The sequence below is a fragment of the Erythrolamprus reginae genome, assembly GCF_031021105.1.
Source record: "Erythrolamprus reginae isolate rEryReg1 chromosome 13 unlocalized genomic scaffold, rEryReg1.hap1 SUPER_13_unloc_2, whole genome shotgun sequence".
NCBI classification, from domain to species: Eukaryota; Metazoa; Chordata; class Lepidosauria; order Squamata; family Dipsadidae; genus Erythrolamprus; species Erythrolamprus reginae.
In genome coordinates, this window is record NW_027248446.1 from 626939 (window position 1) to 647767 (window position 20829).

General features: G+C 49.4%; 1 protein-coding gene across 1 annotated transcript in view; it reads left to right on the forward strand.

The window, feature by feature from the left end:
- The window catches only part of LOC139155158 (vomeronasal type-2 receptor 26-like), a 39622-nt gene that overhangs the window by 8342 nt on the left and 10451 nt on the right, over positions 1 to 20829 (forward strand). The window contains exons 3-5 of the mRNA XM_070730241.1: positions 4049 to 4843; positions 19729 to 19941; positions 20530 to 20656. Of these exons, the coding sequence (XP_070586342.1) occupies positions 4049 to 4843; positions 19729 to 19941; positions 20530 to 20656 (1135 nt within the window). The remainder of the gene's footprint in view (positions 1 to 4048; positions 4844 to 19728; positions 19942 to 20529; positions 20657 to 20829) is intronic.

The window sequence follows — 20829 nt, forward strand, 5'->3', positions numbered from 1 at the left end:
TAGGGGGCCATCTCCACCTTCCACCCATACATATTTAACAAGAGTTGGAAGGGACCTTGGTGGTCATCCAATCCCACCCCGTTCTTCCACCCTTACACATTTGACAAAGTCTGACCTGCTAAATTGGCCAAGGGAACACACTGGTACATGGTCCTCTCTCAATCTCCCTTTGCATTTCTCTACATAGAAACATAGAAACATAGAAGACTGACGGCAGAAAAAGACCTCATGGTCCATCTAGTCTGCCCTTATACTATTTCCTGTGTTTTATCTTAGGATGGATATATGTTTATCTCAGGCATGTTTAAATTCAGTTACTGTGGATTTACCAACCACGTCTGCTGGAAGTTTGTTCCAAGGATCTACTACTCTTTCAGTGAAATAATATTTCCTCACATTGCTTTTGATCTTTCCCCCAAATAACTTCAGATTGTGTCCCCTTGTTCTTGTGTTCACTTTCCAATTAAAAATACTTCCCTCCTGAAGCTTATTTAACCCTTTAACATATTTAAATGTTTCGATCATGTCCCCCCCCTCTCTCTCAAGGGTCCCTTCCAACACTTGTTAATTTGTTAATTTGTTTGGGAATTTGTAGATGTCACCGACTTGAGAAGGGGGTTGGACTAGAAGACCTCTGTGGTCCCTTCCCTCTCTCTGATTCTGTAGAAATCTGCTTGAGAAGGGGGTTGGACTAGATGATCTCTATGATTCTAGATGACCTCCTTAAGGTCCCATCCAATTCTGTAAGGGTCACCTGCTTGAGAAGGGGGTTGGACTAGATGCCTTCTAGTTTGTTTTGTCATAACCGCTTGTTCCTTTTGCATCTGCCTCGAGGCATCGCAAAAATTCCACAGATAATCATAACGAGCAGGTCATAAAGGGGCCCCAGACAGCAACCAGCCTTCACTTCTGTCCTTTGCTAAGAGAATGCTACCAAGCTCTTTCTCCCACCCCTCTTTTGTGAGGACCAATCTTTGGCTTCCCAAATTAGCTTTTTAAGGATTAGCTTGTTGTGAGGCAGGGAGTTCCACCAGCCAATTTAGCAGCCCAGAAATTTGACCGGGAGACCAATTCTCCTGCTTGTGAAGAGGGCTGGACTAGATGGCCTCTGAGGTGCCATCGATCTCTATGACTCTGTATCAGTTTCCTGCTTGAGGAGGGGTTCTGAGTAGAATTGGTATGTGTGGGTGTGGGTGTTTGTTTGTGTGTGTGAAAGAACTCCCAAAGCCCCCTCCCCCTCCCACTTCTGGGAACCCTCAAGACGAATGAAGGAGGGGTGAAAAGAGGTATCGGTCCCCAAAGTGGGGGGGCAGGGGGCTTTGTGGGAAAAACTTGGGGAGGCTGATGATCCTTTCCTGTTTGCAGAGAGAGAGAGGTCTGTTCATACTCTGGGCATCTAGACGATCCCATGTCTTCTTCTGCATTCATGTGGAGAGTCCCCAAAGTGTGTGGGGGCTTTGGGAGCTCTTTCACACACACACACACACACACACACACACACATTATCAGCAGCAATTAACTTTTGTTTTCAACAAAGCTAAACTCCGATAGTTATCCCATCAATAGATATGGAAATAAAATCACCAAAAAGCTCCTCATCTTCAAAGAAACAGGAATTAACAAAAGATTGACAAAAATATAGGAGTTATCATTCCAGAAATTGGCATACCTGGTCACATTTAGTTGGGGCAATGGACCTCATGACCCCTTTACCATATATCACATCAAAGAAACAGGAGTTTTCTAAAACAATTAGCATTTCAAGGAGATATGAGAACAGCTTACCACATGCTCTTTTTTTATAATTAAATTCTGTACTTGGTAATTTTAATTCCATATCTATCAGATTCCATATTCCAATCAGATTGGTCCTCACAAAAGAGGGGTGGGAGAGAGAACTAGGTAGAATTCTCTTAGCAAAGGACAGAAGTGAAGGCTGGTTGCTGTCTGGGGGCCCTTTATGACCTGCTCGTCATGATTATCTGTGGAATTTTTACGATGCCTCGAGGCAGATGCAAAGGGAACAAGCAGTTATGACAAACAAACTAGAGGGCATCTAGTCCAACCCCCTTCTCAAACAGGTGACAATTACAGAATTGGATGGGACTTTAAGGAGGTCATCTAGAATCATAGAGATCATCTAGTCCAACCCCCTTCTCAAGCAGATTTCTACAGAATTGGTGAGATGGAAGGGACCACAGAGGTCCTCTAGTCCAACCCCCTTCTCAAGTCGGTGACATCTACAGATTCCCAAACAAATTAAAAAGTGTTGGAAGGGACCCTGGAGAGAGAGAGCGCGAGAGAGAGAGAAATGCAAAGGGAGTTTGAGAGAGGACCATGTAGCAGTGTGTTCCCCTGGCCAATTTAGCAGGTCAGAATATGACAAATGTGTATGGGTGGAAGGACAGGGTGGGACTGGATGACCACCAAGGTCCCTTCCAACTCTTGTTAAATGTGTATGGGTGGAAGAACGGGGTGGGATTGGATGACCACCAAGGTCCCTTCCAACTCTTGTTAAATGTGTATGGGTGGAAGGCGGGGATGGCCCCTACCCCCACTTCTGGAGCCTCCGGGTTTTTGCCTCTCTTGACTCTTTCTTTTGTCATAACTGCTCCACGCATTGTAAAAATTCCAAAGATTACCATAAGGAGCAGGTCATAAAGGGGCCCCAGACATTAACCAGTAACTTCACATCTATCCTTTGCTAAGGCAATGCTACCTAGCACTCTCTCCCACCCCTCTTTTGAGAGGACTGCTCTGATTGGGTTCCCAAATTAGCTTTTAAAGGATTAGCTTGTTGTGAGGCAAGGAGTTCCACCAGCCAATTTAGCAGCCCAAGAATTTGACCGGAAGACCAATTCTTCTGCTTGCGAAGAGGGTTGGACTAGATGGTCTCTGATGTCTCCTCCCTCTCTATCATTGTGTTTCATTCTCCTGCTTGAGCTGGGTGTCAGACTAGATGGCCACTGAGGCCCCTTCCCTCTCTATCATTCTGTAAGTCTCCTGAATGAGAAGGGGGGTCAGCCTAGATGGCCACTGAGGTCTCTTCCCTCTCTGTCATTCTGTAAGTCTCCTGAATGAGAAGGGGGGTCAGCCTAGATGGCCACTGAGGTCGGTTCCCTCTCTATCATTCAACTGGTGTGTGTGTGTATGAAAGAGCAAACTGTTCCATTCTTTCCTTCCAAAAGTAGCATTTTGCAAGAACCGTTCTGATTGGATGGTGGTGAAGTGTCCCATGTGGCCAAAAGGCTGTGACCGAAGGTGGATTTGTGTGACGAAAGGGCTGGGGCCAAGAGCTAGGGGCCTTTGGGAGAGGGAGAGAAGGCAGCGGCCGATCAGCTGCGACGGAAGAAAGAGCTTCGTCCAACTGGTGGAGGCAAAAGGTCCTAAACCCTCAGAGAGAAATCACTAGCAGAACCAACCCCATCACGGCCTCTGAGGTCTTGGGGTGAGTAAAAGGACTCCAGCTGCTGCCCTCACAATTGTATTGGGAATTTATACAATTTCTGCTATGTCTAAATTCAGAAAATATGGATATCGGCATAAATTCTAGTCTACGAAAACTGACAGGCTCTGAAAACAGACAAAAGTTCAATGAAAGAGAAATCTTGGATTATACAACTGACAAATCGTATTAGGAACTGAGGTCTCCCTGTTTCTTCTATAACTGGAGAAGAAGCTAAAAAAAGTCCTCCAGAAAAAATCTAGGATACAGAAACAGAAAAAGATGCACCAATCCTCAAAAATTATAATAGGCTCTTTATTGGAATATAATACTTCAGTCAGCATTTCAATGTGATAATCTAATTGTGGTAAATTGTGAAGGTGGTACAGTAATATTATTCACAATGTTTATAGTTTTTAAAATTTATTCTTTTTCATTTTTATTATCCAATCTTGCTAATATTCTGTCTTTAATATTTCCAACAATGTCTAACTACAAATTGTTCCAATACATTCATGAGAAGCAGGCTGGATTTATTAAAATGTAATATTTTGGATTTGATCTGACCCCAAATATGACACAGCATTTTCATTGCTTTTTCAGATCAGACATGGAATTGCTTCAGAGGCTCTGAGTGATAAAAGCAAATTCCCCTTTTTCCACCAGACGGAACAGAAAGAAGGGATCCACTACCCAGCCATTGTCCAACTGCTCCTCCATTTCAGATGGACCCTGATTGGCCTCTTTGCTTCAGACACAGAGAAGGGAGAGGATTTCATGAGGACTTTCCCTCCTGTGCTTGTCAGGAATGGAATTTGTGTGGTTCTATCACAACAATTCTCAACAACAGGATATACAGCCTATCTCAGGGATGCCCTCTCTAAGTGGAGACAAGTCAATGTCTATGTTCACTTCATGGAATTTGATTTTCCTTTGGGTAGAATTCTTCCTTTCCATTTAACATTTATGCGCTTGCCGGGACTCATTGAAGAGAAAGTCTGGATCATCACAAATTTTGCAGAGTATCCAATGGAGAAGCACAGACTTCTCAAATACATCCACAGTATTGTGAACTTTGGTTATCTGCCCAAAAGAAGGCCAGAAGATGAAGCCTTTGAACCCCATTTCTTTGTGGAAGGAAACTTTCAAGATCTTTATTTTCTCTGTTCTCTTTCAAAGAATGTCTTTTCTGTCAAAGGCCGCAAGAGATGCACCCAGAAAGCCCCACTGGAGACCCAGGAGAAAAGGGACAGAAGATGGATCACAAATCCCTATGACTTTTACTGCCTCACGAAGACTCTGGCCCATGTCTTGAATGCCGCCTATTCCCCCAGATCGAGGAGGAGAAGGACGGAGGGAGAAAAGAGGTTGGGGTCTCCAAGGCTGCAGCCGTGGCAGGTAGGGGGTCCTGATAGGGATCCATGAATCTCAGATCCTTTGGAGGAGGAATCCTGAGGAGAAGGAGGGGAACCACCTCAACAGATCTGCCCCATTGAATTACTCAGGGGATAATGGTTCCAAAGTTCTGTGTGTGTTTGTGTGTGTGTGTTTGTGTGTGTTTCCCAAGTATTTTACTACCATTCTGTGGCTGTGGCTTTTTCTTTTCTCTCTTTCTTTCCTTTTCTCACTGTCACCCACCCAAACTTCCTCCTCAGTCCTTCTTTCCTCCTCTCTCTCCCTCACTCTCTTTCCCTCCCACGCTCCCACCAACCCAACCACCCAAACCTCCTCAGTTCTTCCTCCCTCCCTCCTTTCTATTTCTTTCTTTTTTCCTCCCTCCCACTCAATCTTCCTTCTCCCTCTTTCCTTCCTTGCTTCCTTCCTCCCTCTTTCTTTCTTTCTCTTTCTCTCCCCCTCTCTTTCTTTCACTCCATTCCTTCCACCCACCCACTCAACTTCTCCTTCCTTCCTTCCTCCACTCCCTCCACTCCCTCCCCTTTCTTTCTTTCTTTCTTTCTCTTTCCCTCCCACTCTTTCTTTCTTTCCCTCCTTCTTTCCCACCCACCCACCCACCCAAACTTCCTCCTCAGTCCTTCCTTCCTCCTCTTCCTCCCTCTCTCTCTCTTTCTCTCCCCCTCTCTTTCTTTCTTTCCCTCCCATGCTCCCACCAACCCAAACACCCAAACCTCATCAGTTCTTCCTCCCTCCCTCTCTCCTCTCTTTTTTCTTTCTTTTCCTCCTTCCTTACTCCCTCCCTCCATCTCTTTCTTTTTCTCTCCCCCTCTCTTTCTTTCTCTCCATTCCTTCCACCCACACACTCAACTTCTCCTTCCTTCCTCATTCCCTCCCTCCTTCCCCCCTTCCTCCCTCCCTCTCTTTCTCTCCCTCTGTTCCTTCCTTCCTCTTTCTCTCCCCCTCTTTCTTTTTTCCCTCCCTCACTGCCACCCACCCAAACTTCCTCCTCAGTCCCTCCCCTCCCTCCCTCCCCCTCCCTCCCCCTTTCTTTCTTTCTCATTCCCCCATCTTTCTTTCTTTCTCTCCATTTCTTCCACCCACCGACTCAACTTCTCCTTCCTTCCTCCTTCCCTCCCTCCCTGCCTCCTTCCCCCTCTCTCCCTCCATCTCTTTCTCTCCCTCCGTTCTTTCCTTCCTCTTTCTCTCCCCCCTCTTTATTTCTTTCTTTCCCTCCCTCACTGTCACCCACCCAAACTTCCTCCTCAGTCCTTCCGCCCTCCACTCCCTCCCTCCTTCCCCTTTCTTTCTTTCGTTCTTTCTTATCTCTCTCTCTCCTCCTTTCTTTCCTTCCCTCCTTCTGCACATGCTCAGAAAAAGAAATAAAATAAAGAAATCCCCCCAAAATCAAAAAATTTCAGGAAAAAAAATGGGGAAAAATGCCAGCCCCCAAGGACCAGTACCAGGCCAGTGACCATCATGAGTGGGTCAACAAGCAGAATGAAAAACATTTAAAATTTTTTTTTAAGCCACCAAAAACAAAGTGGTGACACATGTGCAATGCTGAAAACCTGACTTCTGTGCAAAATAAAGAAATCCCAAAATAAAAAAAACATTCAAAAAAATTTTGTACCTCGGGACCAGTACGAGGCCAGTGATGTCACCAGCAGGCTGCTACCGTTGTGCCTGGACTGGACTGGACTGGACTGGTAGGAACCCGCCCCTGTTCCAAAGAGGAGATACCATGGCATTTCGGTATTAAACACTGTTAATTTGAAAATGCTGTATAGGTTTGTGATTGGCATTGTGGAATTTGACCTTTATGAATTTGGAGGAGGCCCTGAGACCATCTAGCCCAACCCCTCCTCTCTGCAGCAATCCCAGTTAAAGCTTCTCTGACTCACGGCTGCTCCGTCTTTGCATTCAGATAATCCATGAAGGGGAGACTGAACTTCTCTGCTTTCCTGGCTCAGCTCTAAAAGAGCTCATCCTTTTAGGATATTTTTCTCTCTCATTCAGCTAAAGTCTCCTCTCATGTAACTGAGTTCATTTTTCCATGTGTGACACCCTGGAGTAACAGTGAGCAGATCTTAGGCTGGTGTGTGACGTGTGTCAGTGATTGGAAGACGGCTGCATCCTCCCCTCCTCAACCGAGAGATGGTGTCCGTTGGGAAAGGGGCTCCCAGACTCCTCCCGATCTTCAGCTCTCCTCCTTCTTCTCTTTCCTCAAGGCTACGAGCGGCTCCTTTGATCTCTTCCTTGCCTTACCTTATTCATTCATTCATTCATTCATTCATTCATTCATTCATTCATTCATTCATTCATTAGATTTGTATGCCACCCCTCTCCGTAGACTCGAGGCAGCTCACAACAGCAATAAAACAATTCATAACAAATCTAATAATTTAAAAACATTTTAAAAACTCCATTATTAATCAGACATACATACAAACATACCATACATAAATTGTATAGGCCAGGAGGGAGATATCTCAATTCCCCCATGCCTGACAGCAAAGGTGGGTTTTAAGGAGTTTACGGAAAGCAAGGAGGGTGGGGGCAGTTCTAATCTCCCGGGGGGAGTTGGTTCCAGAGAGTCAGGGCTGCCACAGAGAAGGCTCTTCCCCTGGGACCCTCCAAACAACATTGTTTAGTTGACGGGACCCAGAGAAGCCCAACTCTGTGGGACCTAATCGGTCGTTGGGATTCGTGCGGCAGAAGGCGGTCCCGGAGATATTCTGGTCCGATGCCATGAAGGGCTTTATAGGTCATAACCAACACTTTGAATTGTGACCGGAAATTGATCGGCAACCAATGCAGACTGCGGAGTGTTGGTGTAACATGGGCATACCTGGGGAAGCCCATGACTGCTCTCGCAGCTGCATTCTGCACGATCTGAAGTTTCCGAACCCTTTTCAAAGGTAGCCCCATGTAGAGAGCATTGCAGTAGTCGAACCTCGAGGTGATGAGGGCATGAGTGACTGTGAGCAGTGAGTCCCGGTCTAGATAGGGCCGCAACTGGTGCACCAGGCGAACCTGGGCAAACGTCCCCCTTGCCACAGTTGATTTTTTCAGAGTATAAGGTGCACTCTCCCCCACCCGGGGCGAATTCCCATTCTGCACGCACACAAGCAAAATGTCGCTGGGATACACACGTGCAGCTCAACTTATGCTACCAATGCGCCACCCTTTTCCATACTGGTAGCAACCCAATATTGCTCCACCCCAAAAAGAGGGGGAAAATTTGGGTTCATCTTACACACCCAATGTAGACCCACCCACCTACTGCCCCACACCCTTTGGCCTCTGCCTCCCAGCAATTTGCCTCCTTGCAGCAAACGGTAAACAGCCTGTTTCAGTTTCAGCACAGCCTGATTAAAACAAGCATCCACACGACGCTCAGCTGTTTCAGGCTTAGATATTCACATTGCTGCCTCCATCTGCCCCATTTTCCACCCCTTCTGATCCCCACCACTCAGAAAATGGAGCGTGCAGAGGAGGCAATAGCCTATGGCAATCCTTGCAGCCTGAAACAGCTGATGAAGCCGATCCAACCCACAATTCTCTGCTTGTGCTAATCAGGCTGTGCTGAAGCTGAAACGGGCTGCTTGCTGCAAGGAGGCAAATTGCTGGGAGGCAGATTTTTTCCCCTTGTATTCCTCCCCAAAAAAGGTAGGTGCATCTGATAATCCGGAGCATCTTATACTACTACTACTACTACTACTACTACTACTACTACTAATAATAATAATAATAATAATAATAATAATAATTATTATTATTATTATTATTATTATTATTTGGTTTGTTTGCTGCCCCTCTCCGCAGACTCCGAAATACTGTATTTGTCCTTCCCTGAACTTGATGTATATTTTTTGCAAATTCTCCTTCAAGCTTGGTGCCTGCAAGGGGACCAGGTCCTTGAGTTGATGTCTCCCCAAGCCAAAACATTCACTTCCTGGGATTATTGATTGATTGATTGATTGGATTTGTATGCCACCCTTCTTCGTGGACTCGGGGCGGCTAACAACAGTGATAAAAACAGCAGTCCCCCCATGCCTGATGGCAGAGGTGGGTTTTAAGGAGCTTACGAAAGGCAAGAAGGGTGGGGGCTATTCTAATCTCCGGGGGGAGTTGGTTCCAGAGGGCCGGGGCCGCGACAGACAAGGCTCTTCCCCTGGGTCCCGCCAAATGTCATTGTTTAGTTGACGGGACCCAGAGAAGGCCCACTCTGTGGGACCTAACTGGTCACTGAGATTCATGCAGCAGAAGGCAGTCCCGGAGATAATCTGGCCCGGTGCCATGAAGGGCTTTATAGGTCATAACCAACACTTTGAATTGTGACCGGAAACTGATTGGCAACCAATGCAGACTGCGGAGTGTTGGTGTGACATGGGCATATTTAGGGAAGCCCATGATTGCTCTCGCAGCTGCATTCTTATGGCTGCATTTGCCTCCTTTCCAAGAACATCTCCCTGCTGACTCATATTCTGTTTCCAGTTAACTACGATTTTGAGGTCATTTTCACAAACATGCATATCAAGTTTGGTGTCCCTCATCTTTCTTCCAGTCCACCATTAATGTTCTTATATGAGACTCTATTGTTAGTCAAGTCCTATGTACTAAAAAAAAAACCTAGATGATTTTTCTACTGCTTTTTACTCCTGCACCCTTCTCTCTGTGGAAATCATGCATATTCTTTCTGCAAACTTGATATTCCACTCATGAAATTTTCTCTTATTTAAAAAGGTAAAAAAACAAGCTTCAAAAAATTGAACTATTACAAAGACAAAACAAAAGTAGATCAAACATATTTTTAAAAATGCATATTTAAAAACAGACAAATCCACATACATATATTGTATATTGTCCCCCAGTTGAATACTATAACGGGGGTCCTCAAACATAGGTGGGCGATTCACGGTCCTTCAGATGGCTGGGGGGGGGGGGGGGCGGGACCAGGTGGGTGGTCATGTGACTGGGTGGGTGAGGCCAATGTAACAGTCCAATTTTTTTTCTCTTTCTCCTTCCTGAGCTGTACTTGCTCACCCCGAGGAATCTATTTACTTCATAGGTCTTCGGAGAGGGGCGGCATACAAATGTAATAAATTATTATTATTATTATAATAATAATAATAATAATAATAATAATAATAATAATAATAATAATAATAATAATACCTACCCCCCAAAGGGAAAAAGAGCACAAACTTTCTTGCCACTTGCCTAACTTCATTACAACAGCAGCTTCAGGCTCTTTAAAAAAGGCCATTAAAAAAAGAATGAAAGAAACAGGATTTCCTTCAAAATAACTTCTGATCACAGAGCACAGAAGTCGTGAGAGGCTGAGAGAAGCTGTCAATCAAGGCCCCTCCCTTCTCCTCTCTAGGGGCCCACGTGGGTCCTTCCCTTCGGTTCCAGCCAAAGGCTTCTGGCTTTGCAGAGCTGTGAGTGCCTGCCAGCAGGGGAGGGGGCCAGGGGAGGGAAGGGAGACCAGCCTCCTTCTTTTTAGTTCTTTGGGATTTTAAGCCGGAAAGAGAATTCAAACTGATTTGCTTCTTGCCACACTTGTGCATATGTATCCACACACAGGAAAGCTACAAAAATGGTCCAGCAACCAATTGGGTGGATGTACTTTATATATGGCAAGAACCAAAGTAATGGGTGAATTCTCCTTCAGGCCTTACACTGTGGTTGCACTTGAATGAGTGTTAGCCAACTTCAGCTGATTTGGAAAAAGCTAGGAGACATGGAGACATGTCCCCCACCCACCCACTTTGAAAGGGCTATTTTTAAAAGCAGCCCCTCCCCTACTCACTCACCGGCAGCAGCTGTGTCATCAGAAGGGCAGCTCAACTAGTGACAGAAGCACCACTGGAGTAGATGCTGGCGGGAAGATAAGGCCAATGGTGAGGGGTGGGGCAAGGGGCGGAGCTTAATTCCACCACTTCGTGCACGGGATACTTTGCATTGGTGGGCCATATCCACCCCACAGGACATAGTTTGAGGATCCCTGTATTAGAACATAGAATAACAGAGTTGGAAGGGATCTTGGAGGTCTTCTAGTCCGAACCTCTGCCTAGGCAAGAAACCCTACACCACTTCAGACACATGGTTATCCAACATCTTTAGAACTTCCAGTGTTGACTGTAAGATGCAGCTGTGCATAAGATACACCAAGATTTCAAAGAGGTAAATAAGAAAAAAAGGTTTTGCCTTCCCTCAGCCCCCGGGATCATTTTCACACCTCCCAAACCATCTACTCACCCGTTTTCAGATGGAGCTGGCCTTAGGGAGGCCAAAAATGGCTGCATTCAGTGTATATGATGCACTAACGTTTCCACCCTCTTTTTGGGGGGAGAGGAAGTGTGTTTTATAATCCAAAAATATGGTATTTTTTTATTTTTTTATTTTATTTATTTCATTAGATTTGTATGCCGCCCCTCTCCGAAGACTCGGGGCGGATCACAACAACAATAAAAAACAGTATAGACAATGGAACAAATCTAATAATAAGAATTACAGCAAAAAACCGCCGCTCGCCCCGTTCGCCCGCCGCTCGCCCCCGTTCGCCCGCCGCTCGCCCCGCTCGCCCGCCGCTCGCCTCGCTCGCCCGCCGCTCGCCCCGTTCGCCCGCCGCTCGCCCCGTTCGCCCGCCGCTCGCCCCGTTCGCCCGCCGCTCGCCCCGTTCGCCCGCCGCTCGCCCCGTTCGCCCGCCGCTCGCCCCGTTCGCCCGCCGCTCGCCCCGTTCGCCCGCCGCTCGCCCCGTTCGCCCGCCGCTCGCCCCGTTCGCCCGCCGCTCGCCCCGTTCGCCCGCCGCTCGCCCCGCTCGCCCGCCGCTCGCCCCCGCTCGCCCGCCGCTCACCGCTCGCCCGCCGCTCACCCCGTTCACCCGCCGATCGCCCGCCGATTGCCCCGCTCGCCCGCCGCTCGCCCCGTTCGCTGCTCGCCCGCCGCTCGCCCCCGTTCGCCCGCCGCTCGCCCCGTTCGCCCGCCGCTCGCCCCGTTCGCCCGCCGCTCGCCCACCGCTCGCCCCGTTCGCCCGCCGCTCGCCCCGTTCGCCTGCCGCTCGCCCCGCCGCTCGCCCCGTTCGCCCGCCCCTCGCCCCGTTCGCCCGCCGCTCGCCCCGCTCGCCCGCCGCTCGCCCCGTTTGCCCGCCGCTCGCCCGCCGATCGCCCCGTTCACCCGCCAATCGCCCCATTCGCCCGCCGCTCGTCCCGTTCGCCCGCCGATCGTTCGCCGCTCGCCCCATTCGCCCGCCGCTCGCCCCGTTCACTCGCCACTGGCCCGCCGCTGGCCCCGTTCGCTCGCCGCTGGCCCCGTTCGCTCGCCGCTGACCCCGTTCGCTCGCCGCTGGCCCCGTTCGCTCGCCGCTCGCCCCGTTCGCCCGCCGCTCGCGCCGCTCGCCGTTCGCTCGCCGCTCGCTCGCCCCGTTCGCCCGCCGATCGCCTTGTTCGCCCGCCGCTGGCCCCGTTCGCCCGCCGATCGCCGATCGCCCGCCGCTGGCCCCGTTCGCTCACCGCTGGCCCCGTTCGCCCGCCGCTCGCTCGCCCCGTTCGCCCGCCGATCGCCCCGTTCGCCCGCCGCTGGCCCCGTTCACCCGCCGATCGCCGATCGCCCGCCGCTGGCCCCGTTCGCTCGCCGCTGGCCCCGTTCGCTCGCCGCTCGCTCGCCCCGTTCGCCCGCCGCTCGCCCCCGTTCGCCCGCTGATCGCCGATCGCCCGCCGCTCGCCCCGTTCGCTCGCCGCTCGCCCCGTTCGCCCACCGATCGCGCCGCTCGCCGCTCGCTCACCGCTCGCTCGCCCCGTTCGCCCGCCGCTCGCCCCGTTCGCCCGCCGCTCGCCGATCGCCCGCCGATCGCCCCGTTCGCTCGCCACTCGCCCCGTTCGCCCACCGATCGCGCCGCTCGCCGCTCGCTCACCGCTCGCTCGCCCCCGTTCGCCCGCCGATCGCCGATCGCCTGCCGCTGGCCCCGTTCGCCCCGCCGCTCGCCGCTCGCCCCGTTCACCCGCCCACCCGTCGTTTGCCGCTCGAGAGCAAGAGGAAGGAAGAGAGTGACGTCATCGTGGGAAACATCGCGATATAGCGTTTCGCGAAGATTGAGATCGCGAACATCGAGGGATCACTGTATAGCAAAAACCTCAACTGTTAAAATAAACCATACAACACATACATACCAAACATAGAATATAAGAGAGCCTGGGGGAGATGTCTTAGTTTCCCCCATGTCTGGCAATATAGGTGGGTCTTGAGTAACTTGCGAAAGACAAGAAGGGTGGGGGTTGTTCTAATCTCCAGAGGGAGTTGGTTCCTGAGGGCCGGGGCCGCCACAGAGAAGGCTCTTCCCCTGGGGCCTGCCAAACGACATTGTTTGGTCGATGGGACCCGGAGAAGGCCAACTCTGTGGGACCTTATCGGCCGCTGGGATTCGTGCAGTAGAAGGCGGTTTCGGAGGTATTCTGGTCCAATGCCATGATGGGCTTTATGGGTCATTACCAACACTTTGAATTGTGACCAGAAACCTATCGGCAGCCAGTGCACGCCAAGCAGTGTTGTGGAAACGTGGGCGAATCTAGGAAGCCTAGAAACGTGGGTGAATTTAGGAAGTGTAATGGTATCTGTGAATGACTTTAGGGATGAGGAGAAGAGAGGCTGCCTAGGGAAGGATCAGATCAGAGGGGAGAATCCTGCAGCTGCATAATGGGAGGGAAAGAAACTCAGAAAGGATCCTGGCTAACTTTTCAGGCTGAGAAAAGAGTTGGTGGGAGATTTGTTCTCCAGTGCACTGCTCAGAGAGTCCAACGTGGGTATTACTTCAGCCTTATAGGCAGGGACTGAGTTAGAAATTAGCATAATTATTATGTCCCACCCACCACTGCCCCCTTCCAGTCAGTTTTAAAAACTCAGTCATAGTGTAGGGACTATGAGTTTTGTTCTCTCTAGTTTAAGAGATAGATTGTTTAATAAATTCATGCTTCTATTTCTTTTAAAAAATAACCTTTTCTCCAGTTTCCTTTTGGGTGCCCAGCGCGAGGCAGTACCTCCGGATCGGTTTTTATACTGAGTGTGAGGAGTCCCGGCTGCCTCCAGTTTTCCCCTCGCCTAAATCAGCTGTTTCCCTGCCGCCGCGTTTCAAGCGCGGCGGCAGGGAAGCCTCGAGATTACTGTAAAAGGAGCTTGCGAGCCCCATCAGCTGTTTGGCCGCTGAAAAGACCGCGTTTCAAGCGCGGCGGCAGGGAAGCCTCAAAATTATTATAAGAGGAGCTTGTGAGCCCCATCAGCTGTTCGGCGGCCAGGAGGCGCCGCCGTCGGAGCGACCGGCTTCAGGAGAGATAGAATGCTGAGAGGGGGCTGTGGCGCCACCCGAAAATTAACCAGCAAGATGGCGACCTAAGGGGACCATAGGCTCTCCTTCACCTTGTTAAGGGACAGTTTCTCCTCCCACCTGATGTCACGGCCGCCATTTTGGGAGGAGCTCAGGTCGGGAGGCAATGACTCAGCTGCATCAAGCTTCCCCAGGGCCGCCATATTGTTACTAAGAACTGTTGCCATGACAACGAGGTCGAAGGTGAGGCCTCTTGAGTCATAGGCCAATCAGCCACCGGGGGGCGATGACGCACTCTTTAGGCATCGCAATTTTGCTAGTCATTTCGCAATTTACTAGCATCCTGCAAGAGCCTCTTCATTTTACTATCTGTGAGTAATTATTACAATTATGTCGCAGTTACCTCAAAACGCCCCTAGTGAGCCTGCAGTTCCCTCAACAAATAAAGGGAAGGACAAGACACAGGGCACTAAATCTAAAGGGAAATCATTCCACTCCTCAGCCCTAAAGGAGGCTGAGAAGAGAATTAAAGCCCTGGAAGCCCAATTGGAAATAACCAAGACCAGACAGGGGCCCAGCCCCTCAAGCACTCTCCCTCCACGCCAACAGAGTCCCTCGGTCTTGGAGGCTGCGTTAGAGGGCTTTCATCTCACTAGTGCGGGAGGCTTATCACCTGATCACCCTTTGAGTGCTCCACCTGCAGAAGGGTTTCAGAGGGCAGAATGGTCTAGACCAGCGGTACAGCCACGGTCTTAACCCACTCAAGCTGCAGCAGCCACATTTACACCAACTGCAGCAGGTCTTAGAGGCCCCATGGACAACTGGCAGGCAATGTCTCCATCCTTGCAGGATATGATTGCCTCGGCCTACTCTCAGGGCATTGCAGTGGGCACCTAGCAGCGACCTTCCCCTCTTCCTAGACCTAGCAGACAGGATACTTGGACTGTACCTGAGGTTGCCACATCTGTGCATGACTCCTTCCAGGAGGATCAGGGCCTTGGAGAGATGTCCATGGACCAGGAGGATGAGCTATCCGGAGATGAGGCCACCTTGCCTGAGCAGCCTCCACTAGCAGGCCTATTCAAGCAGTCTCTCTTCAGAGTTTTATTGAATAAGGCCAAGACCACTTTGACTCCTGACAACTCAGCAAAACCAGCAGCCCAGGATGTGGGCATCATGCCGGCAGCCAGGCTCATCAATGAGCCCCAGAAGGAATCTGAACACATTCCTGCAGTACCCATTTTTGCAGAGAATATTAAAAAACCTTGGCAACAGCCAACTGCAGCCCTAGGACCCTCAGCCTGGGACAGGAAGTTTTATACATTTGATCCAGAGGTGGAGGATTTGCTCCAGTATCCCTCGGTGGATACCCCGGTGACATCCTTGATGTCCAATGCAGTCGTGCCATCAGACATGGCAGATGGGCTGAAGCCGGATGATAGGAGGGCGGAAAACATGATCAGGAGAATTCATCAGCTATCCGCCTGGGCCCTAGAAGCGGCATCGGCCGCATCTTTCTTTAACAGGGCCTCCATCCTATGGTTGAAAGACATGCTTACCAGACTAGGCCCGGAGGATGCCAGACTACGCCAAGATGTTAACAAACTTATTGCCACCACCAAATTTTCCGCGGACGCCACCTTGGCGGCAGCAAGATTTTCCTCTCGTGCCTTTCGTTCGGACCCCCCCTCGACTTCATCCCCGGTCGCAAGGGCTTACGGACAGGGGACCTACACACCCACTTACCGAACTGATCGAGGAGGTTATGGGAACAGAAACCAGCAGTTCCAGCAATCCCGCAGATCCTTTCGAGGAGGCAATAGGGGAGGATATCGCAAGCAAAAGTGACTCCTCCCAGGACAACCCCATCGGTGGACGCCTGCAGTGCTTCACCGAATTTTGGGAATCCATATCCACAGACGTATGGGCCTTAAACACCATAGCTCAAGGCCTACAACTAAAATTTCTACACCGGCCTCCCAACAGATTTATAGAAACCTCATTGAATCAACCACAAAAGCGATCCCTCATTCTGCAGGAAGTCCAGCATCTCCTGGACATAGGAGCAATAGAACCTGTCCAATCACACCAAAGGACACTAGGGTTCTATTCCATTGTATTCGTGGTCCCCAAGTCTTCCGGCGGCTGCCGTCTGATTTTAAACCTGAAACAGCTGAACCTATACATCAGGTACCAATGCTTCAAGATGCATTCACTACACACCATACTAGCATCCATTCGCCAGCGGGACTGGATGACTTCCATCGACCTCAAAGAGGCGTACCTCCACGTCCCGGTCCATCCACAACATCGGCAATTTCTCCGCTTCTATCTTCTCAACCAGCACTACCAGTACAAGGCCATGCCCTTCGGTTTCTCTTCAGCCCCGAGGACATTCACCAAACTTTTGGACACTCTAACAGCAAGCCTCAGAGCACAATCCATACGTCTTCTAGCATACTTGGACGACGTTATCATCCTTTCCAGGAGTCCTCAACAAGCCACACAAGACCTGGCCCGGACAATAGATGCTCTGGAAAAGGCAGGTTTTACCATCAATCGGGACAAGAGTCATTTGCAGCCAACCATGTGCCTGCTCCACCTAGGCACCATAATAGATTCTACGATGGGCATGGTCTTTCTCTCATCAGAGAGGAAGCAAAGGATAATAACACTGGTTCGTTCCATCTCCCGTCGCAACAGAACTTCCCTAGCACAACTGTCACAACTACTAGGGATGTTCATTTCCTGTATCAATATCGTTCCGTGGGCCCGGTTACATGCACGCCCTCTACAATGGTTCCTCCTCCCTTCCAAAAGGCTCATCTCAGCAATTCAAAAAGGCAAGTGCACCTGACCACGACAGTTCGCCTCTCCCTCCCGTGGTGGACTTCACCCGCCATAGCCAGGGGCTCCCCCTTCTTGTCTCACTAGGAGGTGATGATCACCGACGCAAGCCTCTCCGGATGGGGAGCTCACTCAAGGGGCCAGGTGGCCCAGGGCAGATGGTCTCCGGAAGACCTGGCGGACTCCAATATCAACAGGTTGGAGTTACGAGCGGTGTTCAAGGCACTGCAGTCATTCACGGACATGGTGGAAGGCCAATATGTCCTGATATTAATGGACAACGTGGTGACAAGAGCACATGTGAACCACCAAGGAGGCACACGCTCAGGCCAACTGATGCAGGAGGCCCACAAGTTAATGTCCTGGGCAGAAAGACATCTGGCATCGATTCGAGCAGAGCACATCTCCGGGGTGGAGAATACCCAGGCAGACTGGTTGAGTCGCACAACAATCGACCCCGGGGAATGGACACTGAACCCGGAGGTATTCCAACTGATTGTGCAAAGGTATGGCGTACCAGTAGTGGACCTATTTGCCACACGACACAACCACCAGTTGCCCAGGTTCTTCTCTCCATTCCCGACACCGGAGGCCGAGCAGGTCAACGCACTGCTATCGCCATGGCCCAAGGGGCTTCTGTACGCCTTCCCCCCAATCTGCCTGTTGCACAAGGTGATTGCCAAGATAATTTCCGAGGAGGCGGAAATTCTTCTTGGAGCCCCATTCTGGCCCAGACGCCCTTGATTTGCCGACCTGATGGGGTTGTCAATCCTTCCACCGTGGAGAATCCCGCTTCAACAGCTGGCTCTGACACAGGGCTCGATAGTGCATCCAGACCTCCAGTGGTGGAAGCTTGCCGTGTGGAGATTGAGGGGAACCGCATGAGGGAAAAACAGGTTCCAGAGAGCGTCATTAACACCATTCAAGCAGCATGGCGACCATCAACGACGCGTATCTACCAGGATACCTGGTCAGCATACTGCACCTTTTGCAGGGCTCAAGGAATCTCTCCCTCATCATCTTCAGTGCTGCACCTTCTAGAATTCCTCCAGAAGGGACTGGAACAAGGGCTAGCACCCAACACCCTCCGCCGGCAAGTGGCGGCCATAGCAACAATTCTTAGGCCAGACCCCTTTTGCCCCATTTCTCATCACCCTTGGGTGAAGGACTTCCTACGAGGGGCGGCAAATCTGTCCCCTCCAGTCGTGCACCATTTTCCATCCTGGGACTTACCTTTGGTTCTGAGGGCATTAACAGGTCCCCCCTTTGAACCATTGAGGGAGGTGTCGCTTCGTTTTCTATCGATAAAGGTGGCCTTTTTAGTAGCCATCACTTACGCTTGTAGGGTCTCGGAGCTAGCAGCTCTATCGGTTCGACCGGACCTATGTGTCTTCCATCCAGATAGAGTGACTCTGCGACTGGACCCCTGCTTCCTAACCAAGGTTAACACCAGGTTTCATAGGGCTCAGGACATTGTTTTACCGGATTTCTGCACCCATGGCTCTCACCCATCGGAGCTGCGGTGGCATAAGGTGGACGTTCAAAGGGCTGTTAAAATTTATATCCGCCGCACAAGCACCTTTAGAAAGTCGGAGGCCCTCTTCGTGTCTTTCCTTCCATCCTCGATGGGAGGGAAAATATCAGCTGACGATTAGCAGATGGATCAGAACCTGCATCATCGAAGCATATAGGACCACAGCAACATCCTTACTGGGTAGGATTACAGCTCACTCCACCAGGAGCGCGGCTACCACAGCTGCTTGGACTATGCAGGCACCAATTGAGGACATTTGTAGGGCAGCAACCTGGGCTGCCCCTACCACCTTCATCAGACATTACTGTTTGGACTCTTTTGCTTCGACGGAGGCAGCCTTCGGCAGAAGAGTGCTACAGGGAGTTTGTGTTCCAGCGCCCCAGGTCCAGCCTATCCCTCCCTAAAGTGTGGCTTGGGTATATCCCACGTTGGACTCTCTGAGCAGTGCAGTGGAGAAGAACCGTTGAACTTACCTGAACGGTCTTCTCGCTGCACTGCGAAGAGAGTCCAAACCCGCCCAGCTTTTTAGCCCAGGTGCGCAGTTTCTTGAAGGTTATTAGTTGTTAAATAAAATTTCGTTCCTTTACTATTCCTTCATTTTTATCACTGACTGGAAGGGGGCAGTGGTGGGCTTGACATAATAATCATGCTAATTTCTAACTCAGTCCCTGCCTATAAGGCTGAAGTAATACCCACGTTGGACTCTCTTCGCAGTGCAGCGAGACCGTTCAGGTAAGTTCAACGGTTCTTCTTTCAGATTTGCAAAATTTGGTTAATGTCGCATTACCATCAAGTAGAATTAGGACATCTGGAGCTGTTTTCCATTAGGATGACCAGGGAGATGATTAGCCTGACACCTTTCTTCTTGATAAACCCCCATGCTTTCTGGGAATCTACCTGTGGTTTCTAAAGAGTTTATGAGTCATCTCCCCCCTATCCATTCATTTTATTTCTCATCTGCTCTAGAATGTTCCTTATAATTGACCAATTGTATCAATTATATTTTCTCTATATTTGCTCAATATACGATTGATAAATTTTTCTCAAACTTTTTCATTCATTTTTGAAGATTCCTCAGTATTATTCAACCATATTTGGAGATTAGACAATTCTAGAAGAAAGATTCAGTGTAGGATAAGCAACAATTATTTCTCTATTTCAAATTCATGGATTTTCCCATTCTAGTTTCATCCCTTTCTGGAGAAGAATGAATATTGGAATATTTCAGAAGCTAAACTGTACTTGGACCAAAATGGAAAGATAAAAGCAGATCTGGCCATTGGCTACTACTTGGTGCTCCCCAAGGACGATCCCAAGAAAGAGACTCTAGCGTATTTTAAAAGGCAGAGACTTTCTATCGAACAAGATGCTCTTTCACGGATAAAGTTGCTCAATAAGGTGGGAGACATTTTGCTGTCTTTTCTCTGTTTCCCAAAGCCTGAGGTCCCATTTCAAGTGGGGAAAGCCTAGAGTCTCCAGGGTGGTTGGCCTTCCATGCCAGTTGGTGTCATTTAATGGAAGTTCTTCAATAAATAGCAACTAAATGGAGAATTTTTGCCATGTTTTATGGAAAAAGTTTGAGATTTTACTGGTCAGAGGTTTCTTTCCTCATCACAGTTTTATTCTACATTAAAAAAACCTGAATGAAGTAAAAGTTTCCTAAACCTTTTACTGTAAACTTTATTCTCACTTTTAATATGAATATATCCTCATAATTAAATCTTTCTTCTACAATTCCATCCCCTCAGACTTTATTAAATAGAAAAGTACTTTATTGTAACATTAAATTCCAAAGGCAAAAGGGGGGAATTAAATGAAGAATCTGCCACTTGTTAAACCTCCTGCATATGTGTAGAAGAAGTCAGAGATTTCATGTTTACTTCAGTGAATACCAGAGGCTAATTGTCTCCTGCCATTTTTACCTACTTTTTCTATAGATAGATAGTCCTAGCGTATTTCCTAACACATTCTCTTCTTTCTGTTCAGTCCCTGCCTGAGTCCAAATGTGTGGAAAGTTGTCATCCTGGATTTGTCAAGAGGGCTCGAGATGGAGAGCCAGTTTGCTGCTACGACTGCGTTCCTTGTCCGGAGGGGACCTTCTCCACTCAGGAAGGTGGGTGACCCTGAGGAAAATGAGAGGCTTGGTGGAACTGGGTCCATCCAGAACATTTTCATGAAAGTACAAGTTAAAAGGCAGATTGGAGCAAACCTGTTTTTTTTTAACCTGCAGAATTTCTTATCTAAAAGGGCAGGTCCACCAAATGTGGTAGTAGGTCCTCATTTTTT